The following is a 16,777-nucleotide window of genomic DNA, read 5'->3' as shown; positions in this document are numbered from 1 at the left end:
AACTGGTATCGACTGCAGAAATCCTGATGGGAGTATCCCTAAAAGCTACCATAAACACACTGCTACATGGGCATATTGTAAATTGGCAAAAATGACAACATAAAATGACATTTTTCCACTGTACAAGCAATGTCTGCTGCAGGACAAGAGATGAGGCGTAGCCCAGAGAACACGGGGTGTGTGTGTGCGTGTGTATGTATATGTGTGTGTGTATGTATGTGTGTGTGTATATATATACATGTGTGTGTGTATGTATGTGTGTGTATATATATATATATATATATAATGACCATCAGCAGTGCTGTATTCAGATCAACACACACCAGAAGTTCAGCTCCAGTCTGTCTCCTCCGAGTCGCCAGATGATTGATGATACTAGCATCTATTGTTGAAACCAAACCCCTTCCAGCCAGCAATGAAATGAGACACCATAATGGGATGATTATCTCTCTTTTTTTTCCCCACAGCAGAGCTTTGGCCTGTGAAGGCGTCTGGCTTTATGGTGCATGTTTGCCCAGTGATGGAGGTGTGTGCTGTCGGTGCTTCATGTCTCAATTAGCCCCCCGAGAGAATCCAGCATCCTAAAAATAGTTAAACATGCTTCCAAACAACAGGGTTGTTGAGTACTACACATGCTCTCAGCCTCACATTTCAAAAGGAATGGACAAAAGGACAGCTTTGGATACCGATGTCTGAAATCGAATTGAATTTCCAGCATTAGAGAGAGGGTTCTAGCGTTAGAATAAACACAGAGATCAGATATGTAGTGCGGTTGGGCATGTCCAGAACCTATTCCTTTTTAAACCTTTTTAAAGAAAAATGTAATGCCTATAGTTGCCTTTGATGCCAGGCTGCAATCACACCGGAATCAAACTGCCATGATTGAGTAAATTCCAGGGGCCTGATTCTAGCTGCTCTCAGATGCAGTTCGGGATTTATCACTACCTTTAGCCGTTACGATCACTGCGGGGACATCTGAACTTCACTGTGGTTCATTGTTGTTTTTTCTTGCGCTGCTTTATGTTTAGTTCTCTACCTACCGATGATGTGAAATGCGTTTTGCTTGTGCGTTATGCCATCGTTCAGCTATTAAAATCATTATTTAAACGAGTACAGTAATATTTTGCCTATTTATTGGAACTAGAGAACTTTTTTCCCCGAACATTCCACTCACTAAAACCTAAGGGGGGAAAAAAAACCCTAAACTACAGAATTTGTAATCTTCTATTGTCATATTCCTAGTGGTGTTCTGTATGTAATTTATTCCCTTGTTGGTGTACATTCACAGCAAACATGGCAGCGATGTATTATGGGTACTGCATGCTGCCTGATGGGACATACTGCCTGGCGCCACCACCACCTGGCATCGATGCCAACGCCTATTATAACTCGATGCCTGCTGGCATGATGCCCGCTCACTCGGCATCCCCAGCTCCTCCGCCCCCAGGCACTACACCTCCTCCTGAATCTGCCGTCGCTGTCCCATCAGCCCCAACAGCTGCCGCTGCTCTCCCCCCTGCATCCGCTCCCGTGTCTCATGCTACACCTTCTGGTTTCTACAGCACTAGGTATGTGTATCCGGCACCTGTAAATACTTCAGTCGTCTGGTACAACACATGCCACTCATGGGTTTCTTGTTTACAGCTTATACTTTTAGCTGAGGTGGAACATCAAGTAAACCATGTCTCGATGTATGGGTTCTTGTTAATTGTTGGTCATCTGCTAATTCCCACCTACCAGTCGCTTCTATCATGTGACCGCTATCAACCGGGGAGGTGAGACATGAAGCCAGTCATCGCATTTTTTCAAACTGCTGCTCATGGTGGGTCACATGGCTATCTGCACCCTTCTGCGTACATGAGCTCTTGGACACCAACGGTTGGCTACTGTGACTGAAGAGAAAGTATGTCATCCCTCCCACCCAGAGAACACGGCCAGTTTTTCTCCCTTGTAAATGTAAATGATGAGGCCACGGATACTGTGGCATCATCGTGATTCGAGCTTACTACAGAGCAAATACTTTTCAGGTTTTTCATCAGTCCAGAGGCTTTGTAAGTCCTACACCAACAAAGAAAGTTATTGGATGGATGATGTAGTTGTTGAGATGATTGACAGCTCAAACTAACAGTCTTGCATCTTGAACACGCAGGTAGTTCACGTTTCTTGGTGGCTTTAAGGACTGACTACAGGACTTCTCCAACATTTGAGGGCTTTAAGTGTTTTACAGTTTGAAAGTTTGACAGTGTTGGTAACTTGGCGTGCTGATGGATTAAAGCCAAAGTCACCTGACATCGAAAATCTCTGGTGGGATTTGAAGATCGCGGTTGCAACACACAAATCCAAGAATATTACTGAACTGGAGGCCATTGCTCTTGAGGAATGGGCTAAGATTCCTCAGGAACGCTGCCAGAAGCCATGTATCTCGTTTGCAGCGGGTCATAACAGCAAAAGGCTGCGCTACTAAGTACCAAAGATGCTTGCATTGAAGTGGTTGAAGAATTGTGGTAGATCAGTAGTTAAGACATTGGACTACTGATCATAAGGTCATAAGTTCAAACCCCAGCACCGCCAAGCTGTCGTTGTTGGGCCCTCAAGAAAGGACCTTAAACCTCAACTGCTCAGATGTGTAAATGAGATAAATGTAAGTCGCTCTGGATAAGGGCGTCTCCCAAATGCCATAAATGTCAATGTAAATGTCATTTTGAAACTGGAGAAATCATTATAAGTTGCATTTTCAGTTGAATTTGGGGGAAACCACTTGAGGCATTCGTTGTGTCGACCTATTTCAATTGCTTTTGTTTGATTCGTTCCTTGCAAACCACCGAAAGTCTAACCCTGATTTGCAATGGGGGTTGAATAATTTTGATTGCAACTGCAGACCTTCTATGGTAATGTGGCATTTTTTGTGCAATAATACCACAGATAGTTTTCAGGGTGCCCCCCTGTCCTGTTCTAAATATTTGTATAAAAGTCCTTGATGATGAATGACTCGCATTTGAACGTACCAAGGTTTTTTTTTTTTTTTTTTTTTTTTTTTGGGCAAGCCATCCAAACATTCCCTCCTCTCTCTTTCTCTCTCTCTCTCTCTCTCTCTCTCTCTCTCTCTCTCTCTCTCTCTCTCTCTCTCTCTCTCTCGTTCAGCTCTTCCACTCCTCAGGCCAGTGTTAGCCAGACTACTTCTTCAGCTGCAGCGATCATCCCTCCTCCACCAGACATCCAGCCTGTTATCGATAAGCTGGCCGAATATGTAGCCAGAAACGGCGTGAAGTTTGAGACTAGCGTTCGTGCTAAAAACGACCCACGGTGAGCACCTTAAAGCTGATCCTCTCCCCATGTTCTAACTTTACTCTTCATTGATTATTTTTTTTTAGTTAAATAGCTCTCTGCGGTCGTGTGTAATAATTAAGGAATAAAACACGACCGCACATACTGTTATAGGAAAACTGTCAAAGGCGGAGTGGCGTGATACAACCCGATGGTGTGATGCAACCTGGTCTTCTGGTGGAAAACGTCTCAAACATCACCATATTAATGATTATAATTGTTTTGAATATTTATGCCGTACAAGTCCCAGTGTTCGTTGTTACAACCACCTTGTCAATAAAAGCCTCTCAGCCCACACTACTATCAGAGCTGTCGTTATACAAAATTAATCAACAGCATGATGTGGTATTATAATAAATAATTAATGTCTGTTTGTCCCAAGGTTTGACTTCCTGCAGTCTTGGCACCAGTACAACAGTTATTATGAATTCAAGAAACACTACTTCATGCAGAAGGAAGCCTCGAACCTGCCTCAGGTATTTTTTTTTTACCCTTCGTTTCTTACTCTTGCCTCTTCAGTGTGCTCCTTATTTTTCTATTCATGATCACATGTTGATAAACCTTTGTATGTCAGTTATGACCCTTGATCACTTTCTGTAAAGTCCAAGTACAACTTTCATGAAGCATCCTTTCAGCAAATATAGTATTCAGTTTGCCTTTATAGTATGCAGTTGTACAAGAGTAATATATTATATTCTCACTATCCGGTTTCCCTTTTTGACTGTGTTGTCTCTCAAGGTTTCTACTTCTTTATCATTATCGGGTTTTTCTTTGCCACTGTCGCCTCTGGCTCGCTCATTAGGCGTCTAAATCCGCTTTCTGTAAAGCCTAGTGGACGCTACTCGAAATATCCGAAACGTCATACTGCTCACAACGACGTGAGTGTTGTTTCGTGGACGTAGCAGCGGACGAGACTCGCGCGCTACACGATCTTTCTTTCACCCGGAGAAATTCCCAGATGAAGCGTGTCTGATCCCAAATTCCGCTTTCTCACCGAAATCAACACGAGAACTGTTGATCATGTTTGTGATGGAGCAACTGGCGGTGTTGGTGGTTGTTTCTGCATTATTTTGCAAGAAAAATAAGAGAAAAATGTGGGGGAAGGATTGGGTGAGGAGATGTGGGCAGTGAGGATCATGTGTTCTGCAAAGAGATCAGGTGGTGTAGTGCAAAGAAACATAGTCATGCTTGTTTATCGCTTTTTTCCTGTTTCTAACAACCGTTTGAGATGCCAATGAATTTCTTATCGAAGATCTATTATCACGCCTACAGTTGTTTCTTCTCAGACTCCCATTGGCATTTGACCATCATTGTTCTTGCTACTTGTCACACTACAAAATTCATCGACGAGAATTTCAGTCCCGGCAGTTACCGCAGATTTTCAGCAGATTTGGGCCAAAATGCATCACGTGACACAGCGCGCATTCAGCAAAAGCCCCCTTCGATTCACGTGCATCGAACGTGAAACATCACTGCGAAAGACCGTGCAAAACAATTTTGTGCATTTGCAATTTTGCTCCTTCAACTAGTTTTCTGCCCCCCCCAAAAAAAACTCTCAAAAAACTCCGCGAAGTCACTGAATTAGTCATCACTGGGCTGTGTGATGTTAAAGTCGGTCTTCAAACAGAATAATGTCCTGTTCTGTCAGTTGTTTATGTCTCGATCTCACATTTGATTGACAGTAGTGCTCTCTATATGTTGTTTTGGCAAACTGTGTTTGAAATCTCATTATGTTCCCTGAGTGCATGTAAAATCTTCAGACCAGTGGAATCCATGATAGATCCAATGCGCCCATGCAATGTCTATTTTCCTGCAGGTCCCCCTCATCCCCCCTTACCCATATCCCCCCCCCAAAACATAACAATACAGTATCGTTATCCTCAGCATACTGGTCATTTTCATTTCATTAGTGTCCTTCAGCTCACTAGTTATTCGTAGTAGATTTGTTTGAAGCTTGAGATTGTAAAACAAAATATTAAGGGTTACGATTTATTATGCTATTTGCGTAAAGTCTGCTAAGTGGCCAATTATTATTCTGCATGCAGCAGCCAGAGCTAATAATGCTGTAGTAAATAAACAAGTGAGCTGGAGAGCTAAGTAGTTTTTATTTATTTTTATTTTATTTTATTTTATTCTTGAAAGTTAATAAATGTACTCCATCTAATGTTTTTATTTTTTTTTATTTTTTATTTTTTTTTTAATAAATGATTGTGAAATCATAGAGCCTGCAGGTGAATCTGCTGTAATGTAAATGTGAGGTCTGTGCTCTGAATCAATTCTTTCTGTTCGTAGAGTCAGAAGTATTCATTAGCCAAATTGACAGAAAAGAGGAAATGCCAATCTTGCGATTAGAAGTAAATCAGGTCTAGGCATGTGTCAATAATCACTTTTACAATAATGCCATGATAATCAGCATACTCACTAAATTAATATGGATTTTTCCCCCTTTGTGATAAATGTGCCATAGGCACCATTATTTATCCTGTTTATCCTGGGTTTGTGCTTGTGATATCTTTCTCTTTTTTTTTTTCCCCCTGAATACAAATTCCTACAAGGATTATTTATTTTAACAAAATCTGAGGGAGAATTCTCCTTTAAAATGAAGGGAAAAAAAAATTTTCTGCATGATTTCTCATTGCTCATGTAGGGTTCATTCTCATTCCGCTCAAATCCTCGTCCACCGCGCATTTCAAAAACGTCGGGTCTTGAAAAACTGCCACAGGTCCGACATCAGATCACATCATCCCCTTCCCCACATAAGGTGCCGAGATCGCTCGTGACAAGTTCATGTGGACGTTCATATTTAGTCAAAATTTTGCATTTATGTTAGTTGAAATAAAATCATTTTAGTTCTGGGTGATGTGATCTCTAAAGTAATGTTTGATATTTTGAAAGTAATAGTTTTTTGATTGTGTGTAAAAAAAAAAAAAATTAAATAATAAAAAAAAAAAATTCAATTAATGATTTAAGTAAAACCTTGTGTGCTTTATTAGACAAATTTGAATAAATGAACAAGACCTCCTGTAGAAGTAATCCGTTTTAATATTTCAAAATTGATTTTTATCCCCATACACTGTTAATTACGATAACTAGCTGAAAGAACTATCGCTAAAAATAGAACAAGACTTGACTTGGACTTGGACCTCAGGGACTTGTGAACATGTCTGATGTGGCCTAACGTGAAGTTGATTATTCTCCAATAACGGCATGTCTCAAAAGGTTTCATTAAGGGTTTCACTTCATTTATCGAAGTTCAACAGGTATGTTTTAAAAGTCTGTTTAATGCGGTGGAGCACGAGCAAAACACGTTTTATTCCCGTTATCTCTTAATGTGCTTGCTCTGATATGTTCATGCGCACTTTGACATAAATGTTGCGGTTTCTACAGTAACAGTAGTAGTAATTGTAGTAGTAGTAATATTAAAATACTGCCATAATCATGAAAGAAACTGTAGCCCAAAACACTCTCCGTAAACCCTGTTAAACCATAGGAGTAGTATGAGGAGGAATATTGTTAGTAATTGTGGTAGAAATGCTACTATTAATAGAAGCAGTAGTAGGAGTAGTCGTACCAGTCAGTCAGTCCCTCCAGGATTGTTTGATTCTCATGTACTCTTGCGAAATCCTGTAAGGATTGATTAGTAGGAGTAGTATCAATAATAGTTGTAGTAGTAGTTTCTCTGTGGTTTTCTTTTTGTCTTGGGAAGAGAGAAAAACCGGGGCTGGGGAGTGAGCAGCTGTTTATTAGTTTATATATATATATGAGGACATTCCACAACATTGCATGTAACTATAAATGTATAAAAAGTCATTCTTTAATAAATAAAACATTGTAAAAGTTGGCGAATTGCTGTAGTATAAGAAGAATAAAACCGCTGTTGTCAGTAAATAATCAACTCCGGGTGGTAACAGTAGCTAGACTTCACGTCAAGTTGCATCACACCCTGGCACTGATTATTTTCCTGTAACCTGTCACCCTGTCATGTTTAATTCCGTACGTATTCAGCTATACTCCTGCAATCCTACTCTCAGAGCCAGTTCAAAGAGGCTTCGATTGCCAGGAGGTTGGGGTTAGGGTGAACACTTCAGAGACTGCTGTAGGTGAAAGCATGGTCACTATCAGAGCATAACACAACAAACCCTTCTCCTGATGCTCTACAAGGGTCACGTCTGGATAAAAGGCGGTAGTAGTAGCTTCACCCCGAGCACACCTTGACCAGACATCAGACATTGCAGCCTGCAGCTCCTGAGATACAAGAGAAAGTGAGAGAGTCCGAGCGAAAAGGTGAAAATGATTTTAATCAGGGAAAAGCCGAGAGAAGGGGATTCGAGTTATATTAAAGTGAAAATGGGAAGAATGGATCATTTTCCTCACAACAGCCGTATAGAAGCAGCAAACCCGTCTGGTTATATTTGTTGGTCCTCTTCGTAATTTCTTTTTCAGAGGCTGTGATGCGATAGGTTCTCTGTCTAACAATTCTGCTTTGGTTAATTTCCTCACCTGTCCCTATCCTTTTGAAGCTTAATCAGTGTAATTTGCTTTCTGTGTCTACCAGTGTAAATTGGATGTCTGGCTCAATTAAACACTGTGTCAATAAGGATGTGATCCTGTTAGCTACCTATTTCATCAGACTATACACACCTTTTCAGTTCTGGTGTCTGTTCATGTCTCTTATTTCATGAATGTCCTTATAAAATTGAAGCTTATTGTCAGAATGTGGCTTAATCTCACTCGTTGATGTAGCCGGAAATAGAAATCGTCTACGTTCCATTTAATGGTGGAACTTGGTATCAGTTAAATTGGTCTGTTTATATAGTGCTGTGGTGTGCGGTTATAGAGACCACAGAGTTTAAAGTAGGGTTTACCTACTACTACTAGAGTTTAAAGTAGGGTTTACCTACTACTACTAGAGTTTAAAGTAGGGTTTACCTACTACTACTAGAGTTTAAAGTAGGGTTTACCTACTACTACTAGAGTTTAAAGTAGGGTTTACCTACTACTACTAGAGTTTAAAGTAGGGTTTACCTAGTGTGTTTTGGGCCGCGTTATATCTTAATCATTATGGCATTATTTTACCACTATTGTGTTTTTGCTATCATTTAGGGCTGCAACTAACGATTGATTCATTAATTAATCGATTAGTTGGCCGATTTATTTTTTTTCTCGATTGATCAGATGGGGGGTGTTCCGTGACATTTTTTTCATTTATTTAAAATAAAATCCACAAACAGTGTCACAAATATAAACTTAAGTCTAAAACTTTACACAACTGTTTGTCCAATTAAGTAAGACTGAAAAGAACCCAATACACACAGACACACACCGGAATATATATTATAAATTTAGGACTGTAGTTTAATTCTGTGCATTTTGTCGCATCTATAAAAAATACATAGATACTTATATACAAAAAGCACTGAATTCTACAGTCCTAGCAATCCCTGGTTGTTGGCGGAACCTGTCATTCCCCAGGGATTGGTTCAAATACCAGGTTCAATGACATTTTATTGTTGGTGTGACATTTAATTTGACTCTGAATTATCCGTTGTTTATTTTATCCATCAATGCGACATATGAAGTTGGCTACCACTCATTAGGTTTTTGCAAATTACCACTTCATTTGTAAATAAATTTCAAATAAATCCTTCAATGAACCATCGTCAGCTCCGCTAACGTGACATTTGTGAATGCACGCAAATAACCAAATTGATTCATTTTAAAACATCTCATTTGAATATATTTTGATACATTTAACCAAAAAATATAATACTTAAACGTTTTTAAATCTTTCCTATGGATCCCCTGCAATTACACCACTGACCACTAGGCGTCCGCGGAAACACTGCACTAGACTGTAGAGTATACGGTGCATAGGGTAAGTGTACAGTACTTCATTTGGGACACAACTTCAGTATTCACTCTCCAAAGCGTATTTTCGGAACAGAAGTAACGTAATGAGTAAATGTGCCGTGCGCAGACCAACTATTCGATAATGAGATTCGTTGATGATGATTTTCATAAGCGATTATTATCGATTTTATCGATTAGTTGCTGCCGCTCTACTATCATTACTTGTATTACTATTAATATGAATCTTACTATACTACTGCTACTACGCCTTAATAGGGTTTACAGGGTGTTTTTTGGGGTGCACTTTTTCATGATTATGGCAATATTTTAGTACTACTATTACTACTACTAATATTCCTACTAGAGTTTACAGGGTTATCCAGAATGTTTTCAACCTACAATTTTCCTTCATGATTATGACAGTATTTTAGTACTACTTTTATTACTATTATTATTATTATTATTATTTCTACTACTGTGGTTTAATAAGTTTTACCCAGTGTGTTTTTCATGATTATGGCAGTAGTACTAATATTATTACTGTTAATTTTACTATTATTATTATTATTATTATTAGTAGTAGTAGTAGTAGTACCAGAGCTTGTGAGCGGAGAGGAGCGCTGATCATTCAGAGGGAAGAGCGCCTTTCTTAAGATTCCACTCCACACGCTCAACCCAGAATGCACCTTGTGGTATGGTGGTTTGAGAAAATGCGAAATAACTATTAGGTCTAAGGTTATGCCTTTCAAACATCGTTTTAATGAAGTGCTGTAAAGATTGAGCTATTTTTTTTCAATAGACCACATTTCCCCGCATTTTTTGATCTATTTTAATTTTAGAAAAGGTATTTCCTTTACTAAATACTCCAGGTGTGTTTTTTTTTTTTTTTTTTTTTTTTTTCCCGAAAGTTCTACATGCATTTCATTGTGTGTGTGGAATTTTTTTGTTTGTTTGTTTGTGTTTATGATAGACCTGTTTTGAATGGTCTGTTGCTCAACCAGTTGTTGACGGGTATAAAAAAAAAAACAAAAACGAATATCAAATATTCTTTTTGTTGTTGTTGTTGGTTATTACCTTTTATATAGGGTTACATTTATGGGGCTTGCTCGACATCTGTTAAGTTAATTGATTTAATTGAATAAATTTAAATAAAATGAATAAAAGGTACAGCCTGTAACAGAATGTCACCCACAAAGATCATCATAATTCTCACTACTATTCTAATTGAGGCATTTATTCCAGCAATTATTTTTTTTTTCTGTTTGTATTACAAAGTGAAGCAAGTATACTACAGAGAAATTTCTTGTCAGAGTGGGATTCGCGCGAACTTTGTTTTAGCGTTGAGCGTGAGCGGTATGTGAGTGTAGTGTTTGCTTTTGCCGTGAGCAATTGAGCGGCGTTACTCCCATTGGTACTACTATTACTATTATTAATAATACTCCTCCTCCTCTTCCTTGTCCTTCTACTACTACTACTACTACTACTATTAGTACTGCTACTACTACTGCTATTATTTCTACTATCACTTCTTGTCCTCCTCCTTGTCCTACCACTGCTAGTACTAGCACTACTACGGTTTAACAGGGTTTACAGCGCGTGTTTTCGGTCTACAGTTTTTCTTCATAATTAGGGCACTATTTTAGTATTACTAATACTGTTACATCTACTCCTACTACAATTACTCCTACTACTACAAATCCTATTACTTCTACTGTAATAGTTATTCGTACTAATACCGCCACCAAAACCACCAACGAGTACATCTGAAGGGTTTTTTCTCAGGCTGCTATATAAAAGAGTGAAATAGCTTTATTGTTGGCTCTTTCATCCAGCTCAGTATGATTCATTCGGAATTCATGGTGCGTCCAGGTCTAGCTTGAACTAATTTTGAATGAACTTGATAAAGAGAAAGGCACAAGTTCACAGAACAGACAAAGAGAGCCTTAAGCCAACTTGAATTAGTTAGATTTGTGTGTATGGTTGAAGCACATTTCTGCCCTTCTCATTACTGATGGGTGCTATGATGCAGATTGGTACAGATTTTGACTTGGCATGGGTGACCGCACCATAGAGTCCTAGGTGTGGTCCAATATCAGACGGCCATTTATTAGTATAATGTTCCTGCTTTTCTATTGAATCTAGCCCCATAAATCTGTTTGCGAAAATTTGGCTTATTGAGAGTGAATATGAATGCGCTAGTTTATTCATTTGTCGCAGTATTTAAGGCTTAGAGTGTGCCACTTCAGGGAATACGCTATTGATTCAGATTTCACTGGCTTTCAGACAACTGCAAATGATGCAAATGATCTCACCACGTTTTGTTTTCTTTCTCTCTCTCTTTTTTTTTTTTTTTTTTTTTCCCCTTCCCCCACCATTCCCTCCATGCAGAATCGTATAAAGGGTCCAACTCCGAAAGGGTGCTGTGTCAGGCTGGAAAGTATTCTTCAGTAAGATTTAGGCTTTCATCTTGAGTTGAAAATCAGTTTCGTTTGACATCAAGTAATTACTACGACCTGAAAATTATGCAGGTCGTAAAACTTTGTACTCGCTCTTAATTGCAGTTCTGGACTCAATACTGAACTCTCACCTGCTTTCAGTAGTGGAACATTCAAGCTTTTAATTCTGCTTTTTATTTTTTAATGTGTCCATTTGGGAATTACGAAAAAAAAAAAACACACACTCTCTGAAGTGTCTTACGGTGAACGTGTCCTTTTATTATGATTTCTTTCTCCCGTCCTGTTTTTAATGCCTAATTCAACCGAATGTTCAGGCGCGTTTGTCATTAATGCTTTTATTTTACGCTTGGAAACCAGAGGTCTGTTCCTTAAATTGATCAAACTGTGATTTAAAAAAAATTAATAAAAAAGAAATGTCTTAAATATACACTGAGAGGGGGGAAAAAAATCAGTAGTGTATCAGATCAGATCTGTTCTGTCTGGTCTACTTTTTCCTTCTTTCTACTCCTGTAAAATGGCTATGTAGTGGACTGTCTGACTTATGAAACCATTCGGAAATTTTAGTCTCATATAAGTTACCGTAATTCGACGTAGGGTACAGGAAGTCCAGCACCACTACATAATGTCTCTCTAGTCAGTGACCACGTAAAGTTTGGTAGTGTGAGCGTTCTGAAAGTCAGAGTTTAATAGCCAGATGTCTCTTTTTTACTATTGTAGAGTCATAAACAAGCAACCACTTAAGGATTCTGGTCCAACATCTACATTAGGACACTAGATTTTTTTATTTATTTATTTTTTTGTGTAACACTTACTGATTGCTCTTCGGGTTCTGTTGAAGCATCTGCTGATGAAGTTGCATGCTGACTGCTGTGTTTTCATCCTTCTTGGTTGCGTCATTAATCTTCCCCGCGTTATATAACCAGGCTGTCCAGCAGCTTCCCGTCTCTCAATAAACCAGCTTGGTTTTTCGGTTCTCGGGATCAAGGCAGATTAGGTTTGGCACGAGTGTGTTGAAGCAAAATGCCGGACACGGACAATTCTAATGGAACATGGAGATATTTTTCTGCTCCCAGGCTCATGTATATCCAAGTTTGTGTTCCTCACTGTGCTTCTTTGGCTGGTATGTAGCAGAATAAACCATGAAAGTGGCCATTCCTTATAACACGTATACATATATGGCTATGACAGAAAGGTGTCAGAACACACAATGCATCGCGGCTTGCTGCGTAGCTGGCGACTGGTCAGAGAGCCCATGCTGACCCCTGGACATCGCTGAAAGCACCTACGATGGGTACGTGAGCACCAGAACTGGTCTATGGAGCATTCCAAGTAAGGTGGCCTGGTCTGATGAATCACGTTTTATTTTACATCATGTGGATGGCCAGGTGCCTATGTGTTGCTTATCTGGGGAAGAGATGGCACCAGGATCCACTGTGAGGAGAAGGCAAGCGGGCGGAGGACGTGTAACGTTCTGCTGTTAAATCTTGGGTCCTGCCATTCATGTGGATCTTACTTTGACACGTACCACCTACCTAAACATTCCTTAATGTCAGTGTCCTCTTTCAGCAGGATAATGCTCTCTGCCACTCTGAAAAAAATGTTCAGGGACAGTTTGAGGAACGTAAAGAGTTCAAGTTGTTGACTTGGGTTGATCTGAGTTCCCCAGATCTCAGTCCGATCGAGCATCTCTGGGATGTGCTGGACAATCAAGTTCTATCCATGGAGGCCTCACCTTTCAACTTGCACGACTTAAAGGATTTGCTGCTAACTTTTTGGCGCCTGATATAACAGCACGCTTTCAGACGTCTTGTGGAGTCCATGCCTCGACGACTCAGAGCTGTTCTGCTGGCACAAGGAGGATCTACACAATATTAGGCAGGCGTTTTTAATATTACGGCTGATATCTATATATGGCTTGGCAGCCATTTGCGAAGAATACCTACACAGCTGTTTATTCATTCATGGGGAGGCAGGTCAAAAGCTTCAATCAAACATCAGAATAGGGGGACGCGATCTCACTGCCTTGGTACGGGTGTACTGTGGCACGGTTGAATGGGTTGGTTTGAGTATTTCAGAACCTGCTGATCTCCTGGGATTATCACACACAGCAGTCTTTAGAGTATACACAGAATGGGAGGAAAAAAAGTCAGCAGCTGATATGCTGCATGCATAATAATGTCTTGTATCTGTCATCATCTTTACTATATGTGCAAAATAGAACAGCTTTCATATTATGTAGTTTGTCCATATAGTTCAGCCCAAACTTTTACCGTCATTGACGACCATGAAGTGTTCTTAGTTCTGCTTTTGTTGTACCGGCCGGCACATCTCTCAGAAAAGCACATCTCTTCTGACTTTGGAACGAAAGCCATATGTCATGAATAATAAGACATAAAAGAGCAAAAGGCACATTAATGTCCAAAGTGCCCCTATGCCTGTTTAATAATTTGCACTCATCAGCTCACAAACCTAATCACTGCCTTAAAGCATCAAGAAGACCATTCTGCATTTTAATCGTTCCTGTTCCAGAGGGATCTTAGGAACGTTAGCTTACTGTGAAGAAGTATCAGGCCCGAGAAAACTTTAAGAAGTCCACTTTTGAGAGGCGTACTATGATATTATGTGCAGTCTTTGATCATTAGTAAACAAATAAATGTGGCTGAGTGAAAGTGTAAAAAGTGATTATAAAAGCCTGAGTGCCCGAGACCGTTGTGATGACAGCTAGCTTGTTAGTTCCAGCATTAGTTCTGCTGTAAGAAAGCCTGTGAATAGTAACATGCAACACACACACTTTTTGCAGTACTATTGCTACTACTACTAATGGGCTTTAATAGACTTTACACAATGGGTTTAGGGTCATTTTCTTCATGAATATGTCAGTATTTTACCGGTACTGCTAAAACTACTGCTACTATTACTACTACAACAACTATTATTATTATTATTACTACTACAACAACTACTACTACTATTGATACTATTGACACTTCTACTTGTCTTTAATAGGGATTACCCATTGTATTTTGGAAAATTTTCTTCATGAATATGACAGTATTTTTTACTACTGTTACTAATCCTTCTGCTAGCATTACTACTACTACCACTAATACTACTGCTACTACTACTACTACTGCTACTGCCGCTGCTGCTGCCCAGTGTATAGGGCCTAAACTTTTTCTTAATGATTATGGCAGTATTTTAGAACTACTGTTACTACTACTTCTAATAGTGTGTTTTGCGTCATTTTCATCATCAGTATGAATGGATTTTGCTACTACTACTAAAACTGCTGCTGCTACTACTACTATAACGACTTAATCTACTATTAGCTACTGCTAATAGATGTAAAAGGTTTTTCCTAGCTGGTTTTGCATCAGTTTCTTAATGAATGACAGTATATTACTACTACTACTGTATTTCTCCTGCTATCACTCCAAATGTATGTACGGTATGTATGTATACATATATTATGCCAAGTAATAGTTATTAATACTAATATTACCAGTACGAACAACTGTGATGATGATGATGATGATGATAATAAGAAAAAGATGTATAGTAGTAACTGTGGAAATAATTCTTTAAAAATAATAATAATAACCATGTGCCATTAATTACTCGGTAGTTGAGTGGAGCAGTTTGTGGTCTTGCAGGTTTGTCCTTTGACTCTCATTAATTTATGCACGTTTTTCACTCAGACATCAGCAACTATGTAGCTCCAGTGTGATTTCAGCACATACATGAAACCCTGTTTAAATCACTTAGCTATCTGTTTTATTTAACTTCAGAGCTCTGCGTCCATAAATGTGAGAGATTGTATTTTAGCACTCACAATCTGAATCTCAAGTGTTACGTGACTTTGGTCTGTGTGTGGGTTTGTCAAGAATTTCGATACTACACCTGGTATTTGTGTAGTATTCCAAACGTTGAAGAATACAGATATTTCATTTGTTTTAATGTTATCTTGAAAGATTCAGTGTTATCGTGGCACGGCGGTCCTCGGTTTTACAGCTCCAGAGTCTCCGGTTTGAGCCTGAGCTCAGGTTACTGTCTGTGTGGAGTTTCACATGCTGCTGTTCCAGTGTTCACATGTGGGTTTCCTCTGGGTTCTCTGGTTTCCTCCCACCTCCCAAAAACACGCAAATGGGTGGAGTAGTGTGAACGAGTACATCCAGGGTGTACGTGTTAATAGTTCAGTGCATTTGTTCTGTCAGTAGTGGTAACATGGATCATGACATCATCTATGCTTTTCTAGAGGACGTTTTTATTCTCATTACAAATCCATTTAAATTAAATTCACCATGAGTAGGGAATTGAATTTATTTCAATCCTTGGAATGGGAGGAGTTGTACTTTATTAGTAAGAACTAATAATGGTTTTCAAAGGGGAATCTTCTTACTTCTCTGACGGTTTCCACATGTTACAGGATGTTTTGGACAAAAGTCTTTGATCGGCCGTGAAGCTCAATGCTTCCAAAGGTGTTCTGTAAATAAAGTGTTGTAGTCAGGTTACATACATACGTTAAGGTCCAAATCAAGTCTCAAATCACCCGCTTCGAGGTCCCTACTCGGCCACTCCAGTGTTGTTTTCTAAATTGTACTGGTTGCTGATGAAATACAATCTCAGCTTTCATACTGTGGCAACAATTTAGAGAGGGGGGAAAAAAACCCCTGTTTATCTACAGAAGCTAGTGAGCTGTGAGCATTGCGACTCACTCCATCTCCTTCTTTGCCCCTTGTTCCCCTCCTCTTTTTAATTACTGAGTCACTGGTGGATGATTTTTCTCACAGTATTTCACCTCAGGAAAGTGCCAGTGCGCAATGTGTGTCTGTTTATCATCACTCCTGGCTAAACAAAGAAATTGGTAATAATGCTTAATGTCTGGTTAACTGAACTAATTTGTTTTATATCTAAAAATATTCTGCCTACAGTGCGCTCTCTTTCTTTTATTTATTTATTTTCTCCCAAAAAATGTTTGGCATACAAAGGTACTATTGGTTTAAACAGAAATTCACATTGTTGTTCTTTATAGCATTGTATAGTTCTGGGTCAAAAGGAACGTTAAAGTGCGCCTATTATGGTTTTTCAAATATTGCCTTTCATGTAGTGTGTTATAGAGCTGTTTGTGAATGTAGAAATGTAAAAAA

At 39.1% G+C, this 16,777-nt stretch overlaps 1 protein-coding gene across 1 annotated transcript in view; it reads left to right on the top strand.

The window, feature by feature from the left end:
- sfswap (splicing factor SWAP) overlaps positions 1-16,777 on the top strand; it is a 116,051-nt gene that overhangs the window by 26,199 nt on the left and 73,075 nt on the right. Inside the window, exons 8-10 of the mRNA XM_053687699.1 lie at positions 1,289-1,568; positions 3,142-3,303; positions 3,707-3,800. Coding sequence (XP_053543674.1) covers positions 1,289-1,568; positions 3,142-3,303; positions 3,707-3,800 — 536 coding nt within the window. The remainder of the gene's footprint in view (positions 1-1,288; positions 1,569-3,141; positions 3,304-3,706; positions 3,801-16,777) is intronic.

This window comes from Ictalurus punctatus, chromosome 18, assembly GCF_001660625.3.
Source record: "Ictalurus punctatus breed USDA103 chromosome 18, Coco_2.0, whole genome shotgun sequence".
NCBI classification, from domain to species: domain Eukaryota; kingdom Metazoa; phylum Chordata; class Actinopteri; order Siluriformes; family Ictaluridae; genus Ictalurus; species Ictalurus punctatus.
This window is presented reverse-complemented; position numbering and strand designations above follow the sequence as displayed.